General features: G+C 45.2%; 1 protein-coding gene across 1 annotated transcript in view; it reads right to left on the minus strand.

The window, feature by feature from the left end:
- The window catches only part of clybl (citrate lyase beta like), a gene marked incomplete at its 5' end in the record, with an annotated part of 86050 nt that overhangs the window by 28041 nt on the left and 36469 nt on the right, over nucleotides 1–21540 (minus strand). The window contains one exon of the mRNA XM_083638204.1: nucleotides 17611–17827. Within this exon, the coding sequence (XP_083494330.1) occupies nucleotides 17611–17827 (217 nt within the window). The remainder of the gene's footprint in view (nucleotides 1–17610; nucleotides 17828–21540) is intronic.

Genomic DNA, 21540 nt, shown 5'->3' on the forward strand with positions numbered 1-21540 from the left:
TACGGGCCCGCGACTCCACGCTGGAATAAAGAAGCCTATCTTTTACATGAATGGACAGCCATCCAACAAGTTGCTTCAAAGCTCGCTCCCCAATCACCTGGTGTCCCATGGAGAGCTCGGCCCGACGTCAGCTCCATCTCCTCTTTGATTCCCTCCATCATCGTCATCATTAGAAGCTGACACACAGGCAGGCTCAGGGCCGCTGGATGCACGAGGAGCTTTTCAAGTGCAGAGAGGCTGACCTTCCAGGAGAGAGAGGGCAGCCCCTGCACTGCACACACAGCCTGAGTCTCTCCTACAGAGAGCTATGTGTACGTTACGCAGCAGGGGTCCTGCATGGTAGACACCGCGTCAGACTGGAGCATCCAAACTGATGTGTGGATGGTCCTCAGCGGGACCACCTTCCTCTCCAGCATCAGATCATGGATGTCCAGCTCTGCCGTCATGCAGCTTGACACGAGCAACGTCAAACACAGCCTCTGGACTTATAGACTCGGTGCTGTGGAGACTGAGGAAACCACTCTCGCGCTGTCTTTAAGCTTCATTCAAACGGAAGATCTCAATGCCGTGGTAGGCTGTATGTATGGCTAGATTGAAAATATGAGCAAATAAAGAGACTGTGAAATATACATTAAGGAGGGCTTAAGAAATGTCGCTAGTACAACAAACATAGGCACAGTACATAATAGCCTAAACAAGAACTGAAATAAAAGACAGCGTAAATCGGCGTCTGGGTAGCGTAGGTAAAAGCACTCGCATTCCCGGCAGCGGTACTTCTGGCTTGGTCAGATGTTTTCACAGACACAATTGGCCGTGTCGGCGGTTGGGAAGCCGGTGGGGTATGTGTCCTGGTCGCTGCACTAGTGCCTCCTCTGGTCGGTCGGGGCGACTGTTCAGGGAGAAGGGCAAGCGTGGTCCTCCTATGCACTACATCCTGCCCATGAAACTCCTCTCTGTCAGGTGAAAAGAAACAGCTGGCGACTGCACATGTATCTGAGGAAGCATGTGCTAGTCTACAGCTCTCCCCAGATCGGCAGAAGGGGTGGAGCAATGAACGGGACAGCAGGGGGAATTGGCAAAGTACAATTGGGGAGAAAATGGGGGGGGGGGGGATAAAAAAAGAGAGCATAAATTGCATGAATCAGAATCATTTACCTCAATCACAGAAGAATTAGTCACTTTCAATAGTATTCTTAAGAAACTAATAACAGTGTGTGCATTGCATCTTTTGTTACCGACATAGTACCTTCAAACAGTATAGTGATGTATCCTTTATTCTGAAAGTGTGCCTATGTGTGTGTGTGTGTGTGTGTGTGTGTGTGTGTGTGAAGGGGGAGGAGGGAGAGAGAGATCATGAGTCACAATGAGCATAGTTGTTTTTCCTTTTTTTTGAGAGAGAGAGCCAGCGTTTTGCGTCCTGCTGTGCGACTCGCAATGCCATTTAAAATGAGCTGTAGACTAGCGCAGGTGAAGACTGCCTGCCTGGAGTGTGACAGTGTGCACATTGGTTTGTCTGTCTGTCTGTCAGTGTGTGTGTGTGTGTGTGTGTGTGTGTGTGTGTGTGTGTGTGTGTGTGTGTGTGTGTGTGTGTGTGTGTGTGTGTGTGTGTGTGTGTGTGTGTGTGCGTGCGCGCGCGCGCGTGCGTGTGTGTGTGTGTGCACAGGCTCCAAGTCATCCTGGATGGGTTTTGACAAGTGACATGCAGCACTCCAGAAAGCTGGGCTGGGATGAGTGACTAATGCAGGTTATGTCGATAACAGACGCAGGAGAGAGTCAGGCCTTCACTCTGTCAGTCGGAGACACTCTGTGCAGGTTATGTTGATAACAGAAGCAGGAGAGAGTCAGGCCTTCACTCTGTCAGGCGGAGACACTCTGTGCAGGTTATGTACAGAAGCAGGAGAGAGTCAGGCCTTCACTCTGTCAGTCAGAGACACTCTGTTACTGTTATCTGTTGTGCTGTCGTGGCAGACAACTACTGTATAACTAGCAGGATAGAGATGGAGAAATGTGTAAAATCATGAAACCTGCTTGTCGTAGTTGGTCAAAGCTGGCAGCTAGAAGTGGAATCATGTCTAGCTTATACACACTAATTAGCCACAGTAAGAGCCTATTACAGCAATTTTGGTTACAGCTCATTGCAGGCTGTATTACATGAGGGATTCATTGTCAAAACACTATATCATTTTTGGAAGAAAAAAGTACCATAAGTTTATCTTTCAATATCTCTGAAATACAATCTAGTCTGTTACAATTTATTAAAACTTTGTTCCATCAATACATTTTTAAGTGTAGGTGCCAACCCCCCCCCCCCCCCCCCCCCCATCACCACCACCACCACCAAATGACTGATTGTCACTGCAGTCCTCCATACATATTATGTCTTCTTACAGATTTGACTTAAGTTATGTTGGACATAGTTTCAAATAGCTGGCTGAAGCACACCCTTCTTGCAAGATAAGAGTAATAAAGCGTTCCCTCTTTTGTCCCCCCCTAATACACCCACATCTGCTGTCTTCCTCTCCTCTCCTCCTCCCATGCTTCCCTCTGCTTCTCCTTCTCCCCCTTCCCATCCTCTCTCCTCCTCCTGGGGCTACTCTCCACGTGTTGGCTGCGCGGAGCAGCCCACGTAGCACAGAGCGGTGTGGGCCGCGGCCCTGCCAGAGAAAACACAGGAGTGTAACAGGATCATGAGAGAGGGAGAGAGGACCTCTCTGTTCTCCATGTCTCAGCGTTTTCCTATCCCGAGCTCGGCCTCAAGCCTTGCCCTCAGCCCACAGCATCTGGAGCTCCTGTGTGTGTGTGTGTGTTTCAGCTGATAATCAAAAGACATGAGAATGCAAGGAATTAAATCGGTTATATGGATTATCTACACACATACACATAACACGTCACACATATACAGTACATTATACTGTATGTAGAGGGAGAACAATTTGATTAAAACAATTCAATAGCTGCGGCCAGATAAAAAAAAAATTGCATAGAGAAAATCACAATAGAGTGACTTATGGCACTGATGACATTACTCGAACCATTGTGATGTCACAATGTCTAAAAACAAAATATTGCTGTAGTGGCCACCCGGAGAGAGGGACAGAATGTAGGGAAACAGTGGATGGATAAATCCAGAAGGAGGCAGTAATGCAACATAAAGGATGCCACCTGCCATAAAACACCACAGAAGAACAACTGATGAAATCCGGAGGTTTTACAGAATGTAAGGAAACAGTGGATGGATCACCCAGAAGGAGGCGGTAATGCAACATAAAGGATGCCAACTGCCATAAAACACCACAGAAGAAGAAGTAGTGCCCCCCCCGTGGACGATTTTTTTTTCTTTTTCTCCCCCCACCCCCTTTTTTGCAACAAATTCATTCCAGACCCCTGCAAAGTGTTTTGGCAAATTTTGGAGGCGATCGGGGCAACAGTGCACCTTGCACCAATTCGCCTCCATGCAAATTTTTGTGGACCAACGAACCAACAGCGTGACTTATAGAGCTTCTGGCTATGCTGGACAAACCAACCAACAGAGTGACTTATAGAGCTTCTGGCTATGCTGGACAAACCAACCAACAGAGTGACTTCAGTGTTTCCCATACATAAAGGAATTTGTGGCGGGCCGCCACTATAATATTTTGACCGCCACAATAAGATGTTGACCAATTTTTTTTTTTTTTACAGTGCACCTGAACGCAACATGCAAGATATCCGCTGAATAAGTGTCCAATAAATGTTCATGTCATTCTGGCCAATACTTCTGTTATAGCATTTCAGTCTGGAATATGGAATATCTTTCAATAATCTATGATTTAGCTGCTAAATTGTCAAATACCGCCATCTGCTCACTACCCAGGCACTTATGTATGTACTTAACCTAACTAACTTAACCTAACTAACTATCCGGTGTGCACAACACTGTCAGCCTAAACTCCGGCTGACACCCCAAAAACCTACAATCCGCTACAGAAAAATGTATATTGTTTGTTTATTAACTGGCCCCTCGCCTTCTATCATTTCACGAAAGTGGCAAAGCAAGTTGAGTATCCCTGATCTATAGGGAGAAATTTAGTTTGTCATTGTAAACCCACAGCACAGTAATGATGACATGTTCTTCATAGATCTAGCCTTTTAACTCATTGAGTGCCAGCCACTTTTGGAAAACGGATGCTCCCAGTGCCAGCCCTTTCAGAGCGTTTTCAGTAATTTCTCGAGGCCCACAGAATATTGTGTGATATTACTATGTAAACACCGAACACGCCCAAAGAACGATGAGAGTCTATTGTATCATCAGCAAAAAAAAGTTTATTGATATCATTTTCCGTTCTTTAGTTATCAGCCGGGGAAGATAGGTTGTTTTCAGCAAAAACAGACGTTTCAAACTAGAAGCTGAGATAATCAGCCTTTTGTGAAATGAAGCATTTCAAGCACATCACTGACTCTGAAGCTAATATTTTCTGATGTAGTGACACCTCAAAAATAATTTCCTTCAATAAAACAGCGAAAACAAAGGAATTTTGTTTGGCAAAATAATATTTTTTAGCTGCAACCAGCAGCGCTGGCCCCTGCTGCGCAGACCCTACAACTTCTTGCTGGTCTTGATTTACTGCTGGTGGGCATCAGATATTCTAGCTTGTGTTTGCCAACCAATCTGTCCATCGAGCCTGCTGTCTGGGTCAGTGTTGTATGCTGCCCTGCTTGCCCCACCCCCCTCCACTGCAAACCCCTCCTCCGTGGGTGTGTCTCTGGTGGCTCTGGTGGCTCTCTGCTGCGTTTGCTCTGCACTGAAAACCCAGCTTTTTCACAGCGTTCCGCCGTTTTTGTCGCCCGCTCCCAGCGCTTCCAACTGAGAATAATAACAACTCCACAACTAATTATTTAGGAGCTATCGCAGCGGAGACGGAGGGGCTCAATTGTGGCAGCAGATTGGCTGCTGCAGGCACAGCTAACGTTATGCTTCATGCATATCGATGCATACCGATGCGGTTTCCGTGTCCCCACGGCTTCTTGTTTTTTTCCTCACCTTTCTCTAATCTGGAGAGCACTGTCGCCACCTAATGGGTCCGTAAAATAGCTTTTACACATTCAACATCCCCCATACTTTCACAGGAGATGCATCAGGCTTTGATCCACGTCCCACCGTCAAAAAACGCAATTGACGACTTTAGTCGTCATTGGCACTCTACGTTACTATTTGAATTGACGACTATAGTCGTCATTGGCACTCAATGAGTTAATTTTGCTCTTAAGCTTTCTCAAAGTACAACAAATTCATGCATTTTACTTTAAAATGTTTAAAAATATCTCGCGGGGGGGGCATGCCCCCGCACCCCCCTAGGGGGTCTGCGGTCCCCCACCACAAATACTCAAAATCCTGTGGGAAACACTGGACTTATAGAGCTTCTGGCTATGCTGGACAAACCAACCAACAGAAAGACTTATAGAGCTTCTGGCTATGCTGGCCGCAGCTAAAAATGCAATTTCATAGCCTCTAACATTCTGACAAATGCTCTCTCTCCCCTTTAACACCTGACAAGAATCCTGTCCATTCCTGAACAACGGTCGCTAATCAGAGCACTGTCATCACCCTCCCGTGCACCCTGACCTCTCGCTTGCCTCTAATCCCCTCCCAAAGGACAATCTGTAGATGACACTTGACACTTCACATACACACCCGCCCACACACACACCCACACACCCACCCACACACCCACACGCACACACGCACACCCACACCCACCCACACACCCACACGCACACACACACACGCACACACACGTACGTTGCTCTTTGGAACGTCTTTCTGATCTAGCCGGGACAGGGACTATTTTCTGGCTGAGCGGGTCAGATCTCAGATCCCAGATCCCCGTTTGTGATTCTTGGCAGCCTTACTGCAGTTTCTCTCAAGTCTACTGGATCCTCTGAGGAGCTGCAAGCACAAGCACACAGGCATACATACTGTACTCTACACACACACGCACACATGTACATAACACATGCATACACATGCATGGAGATACACACGCACGCACACCCACTGTAAATACAAATGTTCAATATTCATAATTCATCTCACTAGCATTGATTCCCAGGAGTTGCTTCTGTCAAGTGTTTAGTCATTTGAATCCACTTATATGGAGAATAGATCTTTCAATGTCCTCTGGAATAACACTGTGCATTCAACTGAGGTCATATCAGTTGCCAGTTGGCTGCATAATTTTATGTTAAGTCTCAAAACCTCCAGTGTCAAACACAGTCCATGCACAGAATATAGTTAATATCTTAAGTGCATTACTACCAGAAACAGGTAGTAATAATGTCATCCTCTGTGCAATGTGTGATCTATTCGTGGGTCAATGACAAAACTTGAAAAGAATCTTCAAAGTGGACGGAATGCATATACTGTATATATTATATTTCCTCCTGATTTTCCCCCATCACAGTTGGGCAATCACAGTTGCTCGAGTGACATCATTGATGACATCACAATTGCTCAACTAAGTGACATGACTGATGACATCACAATCGTGACAGACACCGCCGCCACCCACCCAACCCACCCACCCACCCACTTAGCCAATTTGAACTAAGATAAATAATACATTCTAAATAAAAGACTATGGTATTATTTTACGTTCGAAAACCTTTCAAATAAACCAAAAACATAAATACTTTACAAACTAGCCTACACCTGTGAAGCGCACTGCGCCTTGGTGTCATGTACAGTGCAGTTTATTGGCAGTCTGTTCAAAATGAGAGGGTGTCTTTTCAAAGTGTTCTAGTGTACTAGTGGAATGCCTGTGCAGTGATGTGCGTCCCAGTGGGAAGTGGAGGCTGCACAGCCATTGCACAGCATCGCAAATTCGGCCATTAATCGGCCCTAATTACCTAATAATTAAGGAATCTGGATCTGTTAGGTCACCTGCAGGGGTGCTCTTTACATTTCCTGAAAGATTCCGCACGATTACACGTAGAACGGCAATAGCTGTGGCCGAACACAATTCATACTCACACACAGAGACTGCATTCTTATTATAGGATGGTAGGCAGTCTTTGCAAAATTGTATCCACCTTATTCTGAGCTGCCATGATGCCTTTCGTGAAATATGGGCGTTTCTTCCGGTGTAATCCTCCCAGGCCCCTCCCACTGTTACGTTGCTGACACGGACACAACATAGCCCGTCTGTAAACAATGTTTCAAAGCTGCAGGCGAAGGGAGCAAATCACATCCAGCTTGGCCTAACATCTTGCCAATAAATATCACAACTTGTTCAAAGAGCAACAGGTTAGCGGATGTGATAGATAACATTATTTCATTATATTCCCTCAAATAAGTCATCAAACGAGTGTTATTTCTTTGTGACAAGCAACTTTTTTTTCAGCGTTGGAGTTTGATGAGGAAATGTGCTGAGTACGAGCGCCGCAGACCCTCTGCCAACAAGTAACCTCGTGTCACCAGGCTCTCTCAAAGGAGAGAGTGTGTTCCGGTGGTCGTTCCGCTTTGTGTACCACAATGTTTTCGTTTGCCCATTTTACTGTTTTGACCGGCGTGTCAGGCGGCGATGCCATTATTTGGTTTTAGTTGTATGTTTGTTTGTTTTTTAGCTTTTTGGGTAGCTAGATATTCGCGTCGCCCATGATTTCTGAACAGAACGCAAGGATTGAGTGGAATTGTTTGCTGCACTTTGATTCCTGGTGGATGGTGGTGTGTTCCGCCCATAGCCGGATGACACGGAACAAGGTTTTTGGCCCCAGACTAGCCAACATGTAACGTTAACCAGCTGCAACAATCAGTCATGTTCTAGACCGGACCTTGCGCCCATAATCATTTTACAGCGGGGCATTCAAAAATAAGGTGGATAGTTGTCTTTAGATGTGAGCTGGATGTGAGGGGGTGTCAGACGTTAGTCTTTTAAAAAGTATTATCAAAGTTTTCTAGTGTATGGTAGGCATTACCTGACTGACTGACTGACTGACTGACTGAAGGTCATCTACTCTACAGGGCCTACTTGTGGTGTACGTATGCAATTATTGTGTTCACTGCAATGTCCCATTACACAGATACAGACTCCACCATGACGTCATAATGTCCCGCATACGATACCATGGTGGTAGCCAGAGCCGGCCCTACCTATAAGCAAACTAAGCAGCTGCTTAGGGCCCCGTAGCCACCAGGAGGCCCCTGTGGGAAGAAGATGGCAGGGCACAGTCCGTGTTTGATGAAGCTATCGCAGGCTCAGTTTTTAGAGCAGAGCTTCTGGTATCAGCGGAAACTAGACATCCAGACGAATACAATAGGTAGGCTACCAACCCTGTTTTGTACTAGCTCACTGGGAAATAGCTCCAAATCCTTGCAGATGAATAATTGGCCTAAATTGCAATCATTTTGTCCCCTGTAGCCTACATGTAGCTTATCCAAAGAGCTGTATGTAATCAAATATAGTCGCTGTAAATGTAGAACGCCCTAGTGTGTTAGTGCTGCTCCACATGGTTTACTTGAATCTCCTATTGACCGCAATCAGTTTAGCATTGTCTGACTGTTAAGACATATTTTCATCGCAGTAGGTGTGCACTTACTGGGGCTTTGCAGAGTAATAATAATATAGTAAAAGGTAAAAGATTTCCACTTAAAAAGTGCAAAAACGATACACAATATAAAAAGATTAAATTGCACTCGGAAGAACCCCAGGAGTCTAGGTTCACAGCCATGTTTAACTCTGACATAATCAGCTATAGGGTTTAAGAGCTCCAGGGTCCTAAAGACACAGCCTTCTACATGCAATGAAAATATGTTATTCTCGTCTTTTTTCTTCCCCTATTTCTGCACACTGTGGTGCCTAAACACTCATGGAATTGTAGAATTTCAGTATGGCAACAAAGCTGAGACCCTTGTGAATCCAAATATCCCCAATTGCATTCATGTGTGATGAAACATGGCCTCATTTCAATGTGATGACACTATTTATTTATTTATTTTGATTTGGCCGCCAGGGGGAACCAAACCCGCTGTATGGTTGCATAACGTTATTTACCCCTGGCTTTGCATTAATTTACACTTAGCATTATTTTCTGCACACAAAAAATAGCAATACTGAAGTGATGTTTGGAGCCGCCTAGTGGATAAGCAACACTATTCAACACTAAGCATTCAGACGAAAACTAAATATAAGTAAAAATGTGCCGTCAGTCAGCATTACTTTGAGTGTTTCATTGAGTGTATTTAATTAGCAGTAAAATAACTGCGGCCCATCATGTTGATAGAGGTACAAATAAAATGCATACAGGTTATAATTACATACGGTAGCTGGTTCTATGAATACTCACTGTCTGTCTATGAATACTTCACTGTCTATCCACTGTGAGGCAGGGCCCCCAAACTTATCCTGCTTAGGGGCCCCAGATGTACAGGGCCGGCCCTGGTGGTAGCACATACAAAATGATGAGTATTTAAGTGGTTTCTGTGATATGCGGTATGCTTCTTAATGGATTATGTTATTTTTACTAACTTTTTTAACAATTCATGCAATTTTACTGAAAGAGGGAAAGAAAGCCTGCTATAATTGCCACTGCATCACAATTCTGGAGAAAACATCTCAAGTTCAACCAGATTTGGAAGGACTGGTTTCTGGTTTCTTCTGTGGGTCCAATCCCGGGGGTTGTTCATTATTCATTTCATTTCTATCATTCTTTTTGCATACTTTCAAATTAACAAATAGTGCATTCTCTATTATTATATATATTTGAGTCTTCCCTGGTAAATACCTGCAGTGAAGAAGCATGACTCTAATTGCATAATATTTCAAAATTCAGAAGCATATCAGGAGTTGCAGAAAACAGGAAAAGAGAACTACATCGGCTCACTTTCATACTTGAGTGAGATAGGTGCTCCCTCCATGCCGACTGGATGTACAGAAGTGTTGCGCTTGTGTTTGTGTGCAAGTAAGTATGTGTATGTATGTGTCTGCATGTGCACATATTTCTGTGTTTTTGAGAGTGTGTTTCTACGCATATGCACATTCGTGTTCTACACGCACTGTGTGTGTGTGTGTGTGTGTGTGTGTGTGTGTGCGTTTGCTTGCAACGCACTAGTGTGTGAGAGGTGCTCCCTGCCGCGTCGGCCGCGCCACCATGCCATCTGGAGAGGAAATGGAGTGTGAAGTACAGTATAGTTTGGGACCAGGCTCCGTGGCAGCGGCTCAGCAGTTAGTTCATTAGTTCCAAACTTCCAGGGATTAGGAGAGAATCTCTACGGCAGGGAGGCAGGGGGGAGTCAGGGAGGATGGAGAGACTCGACGGGGGAGAGAGAGAGAGAGGGAGAAAGAGAGAGACACACGCCAGGAGGAAAGCTAGACCATAGGGCACGCAGAGACAGAGAGAACACGAGAGAGATAAACAATCTTAACCCTGAGGACCCTGGAGAGGAGAGGTGAGCGAGAGAGAGAGACAGCAAGACAGCGAGAGAGGGAGAAAGAGAGAGGACAGGTGTAGCCGTCAGTTCCGCTCCAGGGTTTCAACCTGCCCTCCCTCCTCCTCCACCCCACTGATCATACAGATATGATGATATGTGTAAGAGTGTTAGAGCAGTCAGCCTTGTCTTCCCTCCCCTCTCTCCTCCTCCCCTCTCTCCCCTCCGGCTCCGCGGTGACAGTTAGCAAGCTCTGGGCGGCCCCAACCCCTCACTCCCCTTCTCATCTCCTTCCCTCCTAAGCAGCCAGCATTACTGCCAAGATGGTGCGCAGACATTTTAGGAGTCAGAATGGCAAGCGATGACAATGGGCACTCCTGGATTTACATTTTCTGGGGGGGGGGGGGGAGAGTGCCCCCCCCCTTTTTTTTTATTAATTTATTTATGGAGTGCATGTTCATCAACACATTACAAGGAGAATGACATTGTAATACACACACACTCATTTAAACCAATACCCCTACTCCCCCTTCACCCACCCTTTCCAGATTTAAGTAGCATTATCATACCTCTTTGTTCTGAATATCCTGCCCTGTTTTAGGGTGAAGGTGATGGATAATGAGGGGCAGCAGCCCCATTTGGAGCCTATCCATGCATTTACCTGATAACTAACCTCTCATTTCTTCTGACGCCTTCCTCCCCTTCTGCCTCCATGGCATTTAGCAAGCACTCTCTCTCTCCCCCCCCCCCCCCTCTCTCTCTCTCTCTCTCGGCAAGGTGACAGGCCCACTGTGCCGTTGTCATGGTGAACATAATCGCCGCTACAGTGTATACTGTGGCGATTGTCAACACAGACAGACTCGCACAGTAAATGCTAAATCTCTAATTTATTTATAATTCCGTAGGCCCTAGAAGAGATTGTGCTGTTCTCTATAATAATATTATTAATGTTACGGCTGGTGCCGTTTCTTTTATTGTCTTATTGTATTTGTAGTTTCAATTTTGCTATCTCTAAACTAATCGTTGCCATTTTGGGGAATTGCAGTTCAGTGTGTGAACTATGTTGTCCTGGTAGTTGCTCTTTGACTGTCTTCCTACAGAGTCCTGTCTGGATTGGTCGGCTTGGGGAGAAGATTGGTGAACTGCTGTGGTGGGGCGGTCGCTGATTGGCACAATCCCCTTTATATGCTCCAGTCTGAAGGTGGCAGATTAGAGGCGCGCATTTCAGAACGAAAAATATACGGTAGGCCCAAAAAAAGAAAAAAGAAAAGAAAGAAGAAAAGAAAGGCCTGTGCATCCAGCATTAAAACCGATTTCATTTTGTAACAGCTCCAGCTCCTTGAGTTTGCGACGCCGTTTACGGCCGAGTGCAGCTATTGCAGCAGGATCCCAGGTAAGGTTACACCAACTTATAAACAACGACCTGGTTGCAGAAACAGAACACAATGCTGCAAATGTAAATGATTACAGCAAGGAGCAGTTAACACATCATTCAGTCATCAAAAGAGACGAGCAGGAGGATGACAGGAGAGTGCAAAAACATTCCTCAGTCTGGACACTGTTATGTTATTGTGTGCGTTTTAGCGCTGGACTCAACCATCTGTATTGGCTGCTGCTTTCTTCCAGCCTTAGCTTTGGCTGCTAATCATGACAAATGTAGTTCAAACGTAAGTTCAGTTGGAAAGACTATAATCTGCACTTTACACTTCCTCAATTCACTTCTTATTTTCTCCACCCCTTCAAATCTGCTCGCATGCTCAAAATAGCCTCTATCAACTTCCGGGCTTCAATTGAATAATCAGCGGTTTGCCGCCTGGTCTCTATTATCCAATAGCATAGCGTCACATCACCTCTCACCCCACATACCTCCATTGTAAGCCTATCACATTGCTTTTCACCCCTCATCGTAAGCCTATCACATGGCTGTTGTCCTATTAAATATGCTTTGCTTGTTTCTATCCATTCAGCCTCCCAACCTTGCTGCTGACAGTCTCGCACCCTCCACCTCCCCTTCTCCACACAGTTTTGCAGACCCATCAGATTCTTCAGTCTGAAGAGTCATCAGTTTCAGAAGGCGAGGCATCACCATCACCACCACCAGTATCTAGACTCTACAGGGGGATATATCTGGCTGCTGCTCATGGCTGATGCAGCTCTATCTCAATATCTCCCTGTGGTGTCTAAGCGCCAAAGACTATTAACTCATTGAGTGCCAATGACGACATTTGTCGTCAATTCGAATACTAACGTAGAGTGCCAAAGACGACGATTGTCGTCAATTGCCTTTTTTGACGGTGGGACGTGGATCAAAGCCTTATGTATGTCCTGTACAAATATTGTAGCTATTGAAGCTGTATAACCTATTTTACGGACTCATCAGGTGGCGACAGTGCTCTCCAGATTAGAGAAATGTCCGAAATATAGCCTGAAAAAGCCCCCTGATCAAAGAGAAAGCGCTCATGCTGCAGCCCAGAGCCATGTAGATTGCTCTGGCTGCAACTGACGGTGCCTGGCAACAGCAGTCAATCCGCGCACACAACTCAGCTCCTCTGCCTCTGTCTGTCTGTCTGCATAGTTTCTTCACACGATTAGCCGCCAGAAAGGCAGCACCCGACGCCGAAGTGCCAACCCTTTCCCTGCAGTCCGGCAGCGCGACAAGGAAATGCTCCTTGTCGCGCTGCCTGGGAGGCGGCGCACAAAAAGCACTCCGAAAATAGACGCTGGGTGCGTGAGGCTGTGTGTTACTAGTGTGGGGAGGAGTTTGTAGGTGAGGGGGGGAGAGGGGGGTGGGGCACCCAGGGCAGCACACAACTACACCACGTCACTACATCAGAAAATATTAGCTAGAGTCAGTGAATGTGCTTGAAATGCTGCATTTCACAAAAGGCTGAATATCTCAGCTTCTAGATAGAAATGCCTGTATTTGCTGTTTTTGACCTATCTTCTCCGGCTGATAACTAAAGAACGGAAAATGGTATCAATAAACTTTTTTTTTGCTGATGATACAATAGAGTCTCCTTGTTCTTTTTGCGTGTTCGGTGTTTACATAGTAATATCACACAATATTCTGTGGGCCTCGAGAAATCACTGAAAACGCTCTGAAACTCTGGCTTGCCAGGATTGGCAAGTGTGAAAGCTTTCTTAGCCCTGTGCTAACAGAGACTGACTTAACCCCGGCTAAGCGTAGTGTGAAAAGCCCTATAGTCATATTCATTTCAAAACACGCAATATAGAAAGAAAGAACGAAACATTAGTGGTATGCATTGGCACACACACACACACACACACACACACACACACACACACACACACACACACACCGTCACACACAAAAAGCACTGTTTATCCAATAGGAAAGAATATCACCTTAAGGCAAGGTATAAACACAAACCCCCATGGATTTCCAATTGCCATGATGGAGAAAGCAGCTGAGAGTGTGGGAAGTGAAGAGAGGGTGGATTATATTATTGAGTTAATAACTCATTTTATATTACACAGTACGACCTAACAAACAGATAATGAAACAGCTTTTTGGCATACCGCGCCAGACACTTTTCAAGCGAACATATGGTGTCAAAAATTGACGCCTTGCAGTGCAAATCTCGCAGCAATGGGATTATTCACCAGGAAATCATTGTAGTACACTGCTATTTGACAGGGTTTATTGTTGGTATTTTGAGAGGCAGACAGACTCAAGGATATTATTCTGTATGTTGATGGAATGGAGGCCCTGTAGGAAATGTCTTCCCGCTTTGTCAATAACAGCACCTATCAGTGGCCTAATATTAAGGCCCTGACACACGAAAACACTTGAAAGGACGAGCAGCCGGTAGATGCCGACTGATACGTCGCCTCACGTCTCCTGTGTCGGGTGCAAAAAGTTGCATTTGAACACACCGCAAACACCACAGCCAACAGGCAGCTAGCATGTACGTTCTGTGCCGGTGCTGGTGCACGGTACCTGATTCATGACACATTCAATAGAAAGTAGCATTTGCCTACCATTTCACTCACTTAAACGGCTTCATAATAGCTACTTCTGATTGATTGATTGATTGATTTTATTTAGGATTATAAGACAGCAATATCCAATTTAGGGATATACATGTGAAAGTGCGGACACTTATTTCCAACATGGTCCCTGGTCTTAAAAAACACAACATACATTACACATAACGTAAAATGCACGTAACAGATCAATCAATAATATATCATAGCTTATAGACACATTAATATTTAGACCTATGTTCTTTTCTTTCTTCTTTTTTTTGACAGCGTTTTAGAGTAATTTTTATTTCTCCAAAGTTTATATTATATAAGAAAAAGTCTGGCACACTGCTTCTCCTAAAATCACTCAATGCTTTATTTCTAAGATGAATGGTGTCCAGGATTTCAGTGTTCATCCAGGACTGAGTTTAATCCTGACCTCTTTTAGAGGAACTATTTTATCTAACACCTGGAGAAAATGACTCTGGAAGTGATTCTAGGCAACATCGACATCATAACTATCTATAACATTGGACCGCTCAATATTCCTCAGATATTCTTTCTAATTGAGAATATGTAAAAAGTTGCAAATGACACTGTCGCATGTCAGCCCTTGTCTGCTATTTTGCTGAAAGGAAGAGGTGGAAATATAAGGAGAAAGCGCACTAAATGGGTGATATCATGCAGCGAGAGGCGCAAGGGACTTGCCCAAAGGCGCAAGGGACTTTCCCAAAGGCACGTCATCATGAAAATAACCGTGTTTTGGAATTACCAGGTGAGATAAAGTTGGAACATGAGCAGAGTGTTTTGCCTTTCCCAAAGGCACGTCATCATGAAAATAACCGTGTTTTGGAATTACCAGGTGAGATAAAGTTGGAACATGAGCAGAGTGTTTTGCGTGCCCTCTTTCCTGCTTCACTACCCTCTCACCAGCCAATCAGAGTGATTTCTCTACCCCTGACCAGCCAATCAGAGTGATTTCTCTCACCACGACCCAACACCAATTCAACATGTTGAATTGGCCGGAAAACCTGCCGTCAAAGGAGACTAGAGCCAACGGTGCGGGACACACCGCAAATACTAAAGAGACAGACGCCTAGACAGACATGGCTGACAGCCGACTGTCGGCTTGGTGTGTCTGGGGCTTTACAGGTACAACCAGCTAGCCTGACATCACCAGACCAATATGCAAATGAGTCTAGAAACTCTCAGTAAAAAATATTTTTCCAGGGGGCTTTATCAACAGGTGCAGGCCAAAATGCCTCTGGATGCAATTGGATAGACCTACAGCCAATCAGAGCAATGAAACATGGTTTTTGGTTGTTTATGAAAATGTCTCAATGCCCCATATTAGATAAATGGTTGTGATTGGCCCGACCATTTTCAGGTGGAGTGGTAATCTGGCCTGATCTGAATGGGAGGGGGACAGACGCAACTGCCAGAGCAAATAAAACATGAGCTTCCCAGGCTAACAACCAGCCACCTACAATGACAAATATGGGAAAGGCGCTCCGAAATGCTTTAGTATCATTTATAGAGACAGAAAAACAAACAATGTTGGGGTGTGGGTTTATATCAAATTTTCATATCATAATTGTTTCCTCCAAATCTGAATGAAATTGTAAATTTATATTGTATGTGAAATGAGTGGGTTGGAGGATGGACTTTCTTCTTGGAATAGAGACATGAACCTGTCACATGCTGACAGCTCAAGAATCCAGTCTTCATTCTTCTGAAGCCTGAATGGCTGCTGCAATACTGCATTCCTCTCCACATCTCCCCACTAACACACAATCAAGACAGAAGCTTGACATCCACCAACTCCTTCACAATAAAGACAGAAGCTTGACATCCACCAACTCCTTCACAATAAAGACAGAAGCTTGACATCCACCAACTCCTTCACAATAAAGACAGAAGCAGTGACATCTACCAACTCCTTCGCAGGGTCACCGTTTCGCCTGTCAGTCACACAAGCTCTGGTCTTATTGTCTTTGCCTTCTACAGGAACAGCCTCCAGCCATATCAATCATCTTTATTATCATGACTTAAAAACCTTTGTTGCTTGACTTTTTACCCGGGCCCCTTCTTTATCCCGCTCTCCAATCACAATTTCATGGGCAGTTCGGCAGGGCCAATGGGGAGGCGGCGTGGGCGGGAGAAGAATGCTTCTAACCTGCTGCATCTGGTGCCTTCCCGCTGCTTGGCCCAGCGGGACGTGGTCACCTTGTTTTAAAGGACTCTGATAGGGGGCCAGCACTGCCTTTATGCCAGCAGAATAGGGTGAAATGTGCTTCTTTTAAACATCTCACTTAGGTAGTTTTCCTTTCAGTGATTAAGACCTCGCACCTGTCTGAAGGAGGGAGAGGGGCTTCAAATCATACAAGACCACGCAGACCTGTCTGAAGGAGGGGGAGGGGCTTCACATCATACAGGACCACGCAGCACCTGTCTGAACTTAAGGAGGGAGAGGGGCTTCAAACCATACAGGACCACGCAGCACCTGTCTGAAGGAGGGGGAGGGGCTTCACATCATACAGGACCACGCAGCACCTGTCTGAACTTAAGGAGGGAGAGGGGCTTCAAATCATACAGGACCACGCAGCACCTGTCTGAAGGAGGGGGAGGGGCTTCAAATCATACAGGACCACGCAGCACCTGTCTGAAGGAGGGGGAGGGGCTTCAAATCATACAGGACCACGCAGCACCTGTCTGAAGGAGGGAGAGGGGCTTCAAATCATACAGGACCACGCAGCACCTGTCTGAACTTAAGGAGGGAGAGGGGCTTCAAATCATATAGGACCACGCAGCACCTGTCTGAACTTAAGGAGGGAGAGGGGCTTCAAATCATACAGGACCATGCAGCACCTGTCTGAACTTAAGGAGGGAGAGGGGCTTCAAATCATACAGGACCACGCAGCACCTGTCTGAAGGAGGAAGAGGGGCTTCAAATCATACAGGACCACGCAGCACCTGTCTGAACTTAAGGAGGGAGAGGGGCTTCAAATCATACAGGACCACGCAGCACCTGTCTGAAGGAGGGAGAGGGGCTTCACATCATACAGGACCACGCAGCACCTGTCTGAAGGAGGGAGAGGGGCTTCACATCATACAGGACCATGCAGCACCTGTCTGAAGGAGGGAGAGGGGCTTCAAATCATACAGGACCATGCAGCTTTGTGGGGGTTTGTGCCGGTGTGCTCCTCCGTGTGTCCAAGTACCTTTTTGCTGAGGGCGACCCCGTCCTCACAGTCCAAGACGGCACAGTCGACACCCAGCGAGGCCAGTTTGCTCAGTTTGCGCTGGTCGTTGCCAGGGCAGTAGAGGACCGCCCTGCGGGGTATGTAGCGCAGCGACGGGCCTGCTGTGTGATGGTGACCACGCCATCCTCCTGCATACAGTGGCCAGGAGGCTGCAGGCAGGAGCCAGCTGCTCTCCCTGTCAACACACATATACACATAAATAAACACATAAACAAACACAACCACACACACACACACACACACACACACACACACACACACACACACACACACACACAGAAATGCACATACTGTACGGCATACACACTAGTTTGTGCACACCACACAAGCGTACTGTAGGTACATTCAGGCAGAGGTGCAGTGCATACATGCACATACATACATACACACATACACACACACACACACACACGGACACACAGACGGTTCTCAGTGAGTTCAAGAAAAATAAGTTAAAAGAATACAAAGAATAAAAAAGAAAAAATATTGGATTCTGAGTTGTGAATCATGGAAGAAAATAATCCCCCCCCCCACACACACACACACAACTTTAGTGCATACAATACAATGATATATCCAGTGTTTATACTGGCTGAACATCAGGGAGGTGGCCTCACACTCATGCTATTAGTGGAGATTGAGTCTGGAAACATTTGATTTAGTGAGTTCTGTTGGCCTTTCAGCTGTCCATTGAAGTGGATGAGACATGTTGACCTGTGCTTTGACACTCTGTGTTGGGAACAAGCTCATCCAAACACTGAAGCACTCATATGGTAATGTTTCCACAGTGAAGCATATTCAGCTGAATATCTAGGCAGGCCAGAAAGTGAGAGAGCGGGGGTGTCTGTCATAGCTGGAAAGATAACCAATGGAAAAACAAAAGTTTGAGCAACAAAGTATAGCTGTCTTACTTTAATTAATAATTTATAAACTACTCTGACTAGCTACGATACAGCAGGCGTGGATTGCATCATCGGGCAGATGCCCGGTGGCCTGGCCTGCGGAAAAAAAAAAAAAAAAAAAAAAAATAGCAGGCCAGAGTCAGTCAGTTAGTAAGCCCCTGAGACATTTCTTGGCCGGCCCGTTCGAGGCCCGACAAAAATCACAAAATGTAGCAGGACTTCATAAAAAGGCTCAACTACAGCTCAACAGTCACATGATGGTTCCGGAAGAGTATTTCCCCGTTCATATTTTGCAATGATATTTAGATTATTAGCCATAATGTCGTAACCACCCACAGTAGACTTACCATGGGTATAGTTGTGAAATTATGGTATATGTATGTTCCTATAGAAGCAACAAATCTGTATATCATCCTTGTTTATTCTTAAACATTTTTTATTCGATTTCATGGAGAAGTACTACACTACCCAACGTTCAACAATGTAATATCGACTTCTTTGATTGGTGGAACTCACTGTAAGGTTGTCTGTGATTGGTGGCCTGTACTCTTTTCTCTCTCTGGCTGTTCTCTCTCTGGCTAGGCTACTACGGACTCATCTGATTGGCCGGAAAAGCCAGAATGGATTATGCGATGAGTAGTTTCTTCACTCTTACGATATAATACACTCTTGTACCCAGGACTCCCCCCCCCCCCCTACCCCCCTTCTGTTTTTCAATGTAATGTTTGTTTGTTTTTCTTTCAACTCTGAATGAAATGTTTAATGCTCACAATTCTCTAGCTGGTCTGTTGGCATAAAATTCTTTAGATAAGGATTTTTTCAAAAAGTGATGCAGAAAAAAGAATGGTGGAAGTCTCTTCCAGAAACCAAGGTGACGTCACAATGTGACAATGTGACAACGTGACTGTTGAGCTCTATTGTGAGCAATTGATAGACACCTTAATCTTTAACTGTTTTAACAGGAACAATCTGTTGCTAGGTAAAGATCCATTACATCTTGCTCCTCTCAGATTATTTGCTTAGCAGTTTATCTGGTGCTCTGAGCACCAGATCAACCTTTTTGGGTGGTTGCTTGATTGTAGAAATCAAGCGACACAGAGCAACTTTGTCCTGGACTCCTGCAGCAAAATGCAGAGAAAATATGCTTCATGTAATTGGTGTTTTAATTAATTAAAAACAAAAATCTATGTGAAAACTATGTCGTTAAAGACTGTAAATGAAAACATATAACAATCTTAATTATTTACATGGAATGTGAAACAATGGTCTACATCACTTTTACGATCAGTTGTTGACATAGTTTCCGTGCTCTCTGCCCCCGAAAAACATCATGTCTTGGCAACTCAGGTACCATAAAAAAAATCCCCACTTTCCCAGTCGTACAATTTACCAGTTTGTTGGGTCCTTCATGTGCACGTAACTTGTAATTATGACATTTCTGACATGCATTTGAATGCAGCATAGGTCCCTCCTTTTGGCTGTTCTCAACGATGCACTCAAGCAAGTGCAATCATGCAATTTTAAGATTTCAGGATAATAAGAAAGTCATGCACTGATTTGGGTTAAAAGTTTGGTGAAAGAATTATCTACATCAGTACATCTCCAGAATCACCAGCAACAACAGTATACAGTAGTAGTATCTACAGTAGCTACTATCCTACGCCCCCCCCCCCCCCCCACACACACACACACACACTATATGGACATTATCCCACAGAAACTATCTTACCTGTGCGCACGCGCACGCACGCACGCACGCACACACACACACACACACACACACAGAACACACACACACACACATGCGCGCACACACACACACACACACACACACACACGTACACACACAGAACACAGACACACACCAATGATCACAATCATGGTGAACAGTAACACACGTCTTAATTATTTGTTCTGTCGATCTGGCTGCTGAAACACTTAGCCTTAACGAATACCCTAAATGATTAGGATGGGATATATCTAATGACAGTGAGAAACAGCTTCTCCTGCCACCAAGTCTCACTGGGTTTGAGCAGCCCGTAGAGAGACCATATTTGTAGATAGTGCTCTTCTTCGCCTGGGGAGGACACGAGAAATAAAGGAAAAAGGGGGATATGGTTCTTGTTAAAAGGGGGGCTGAATTATTCTCTTTTCTTGTCTTTTATTCTCTCAAGGAGCTAAAGTCACTTCAATAGACACTTAATCCTGTCAACTACGCTTCCAAATGCCTTCCAGGCTCAAGCAGGCCTAATCTGGAGACCGAGATGATGTGGCTGTAGCAAGCAATTAAAACCAATTCAGGTGGCTGTTGCCTCCAGCACTTTAGTGCTTCCAGGTACACAGAACCTCTGCAGGGTACCTCAACGCTCTGGTGTTTGGATGGGGGACAGTGACAATATCTCACAAAAGGTTTGGAGGGAGGAATATGCAAAAGGCTCTCCATCATGTGGATTGGGGGCCAGTGAAAAGGGGAGGATCTCGCCATCACTTGAGGGACAAAAAGCTACAGGGCCCATATTGATGGGGCAGACAAAAAAAAGCAAACAGCAAAATTAGAAAGGAAAATAGTGGGTTAGAGGAGGGAGGTGGGGGCATTGAGTGGTAGGGGGCAAGAGGGGGCTGTTGAGACCCAAATGAAGTCAGCCTATTCAGTGCATACTGCTTAGGGGGGAATGTTAAATAGCCATTCTAAGTGCCCACTTGAAAGGCAAATAAATTATAATGTAAGTGGGGTACAAGAAGATGGTGGCTGTAATTTAAGAATAGATTGCATTAAAAATTGAGGAAAAAAGAGAAAGAAAAGAGGGAGTGAAGATCCCTTGATGTTGGCTACAGTCACCAGAGATGTAGGGACAAGACCAAATCAGCTGACACTAAAATCAGAGGTCAGTAACAGAGACCAGAATCAGCATTTCTCTCCTTTCACTCCACCTTTCTTACCTCTTTCTGCTCCCTTTTAGCTCAGCAGGAGTCTCACTTGACAGTA

The sequence above is a fragment of the Poromitra crassiceps genome (genome assembly GCF_964638095.1).
Source record: "Poromitra crassiceps genome assembly, chromosome: 6".
NCBI classification, from domain to species: Eukaryota; Metazoa; Chordata; class Actinopteri; order Beryciformes; family Melamphaidae; genus Poromitra; species Poromitra crassiceps.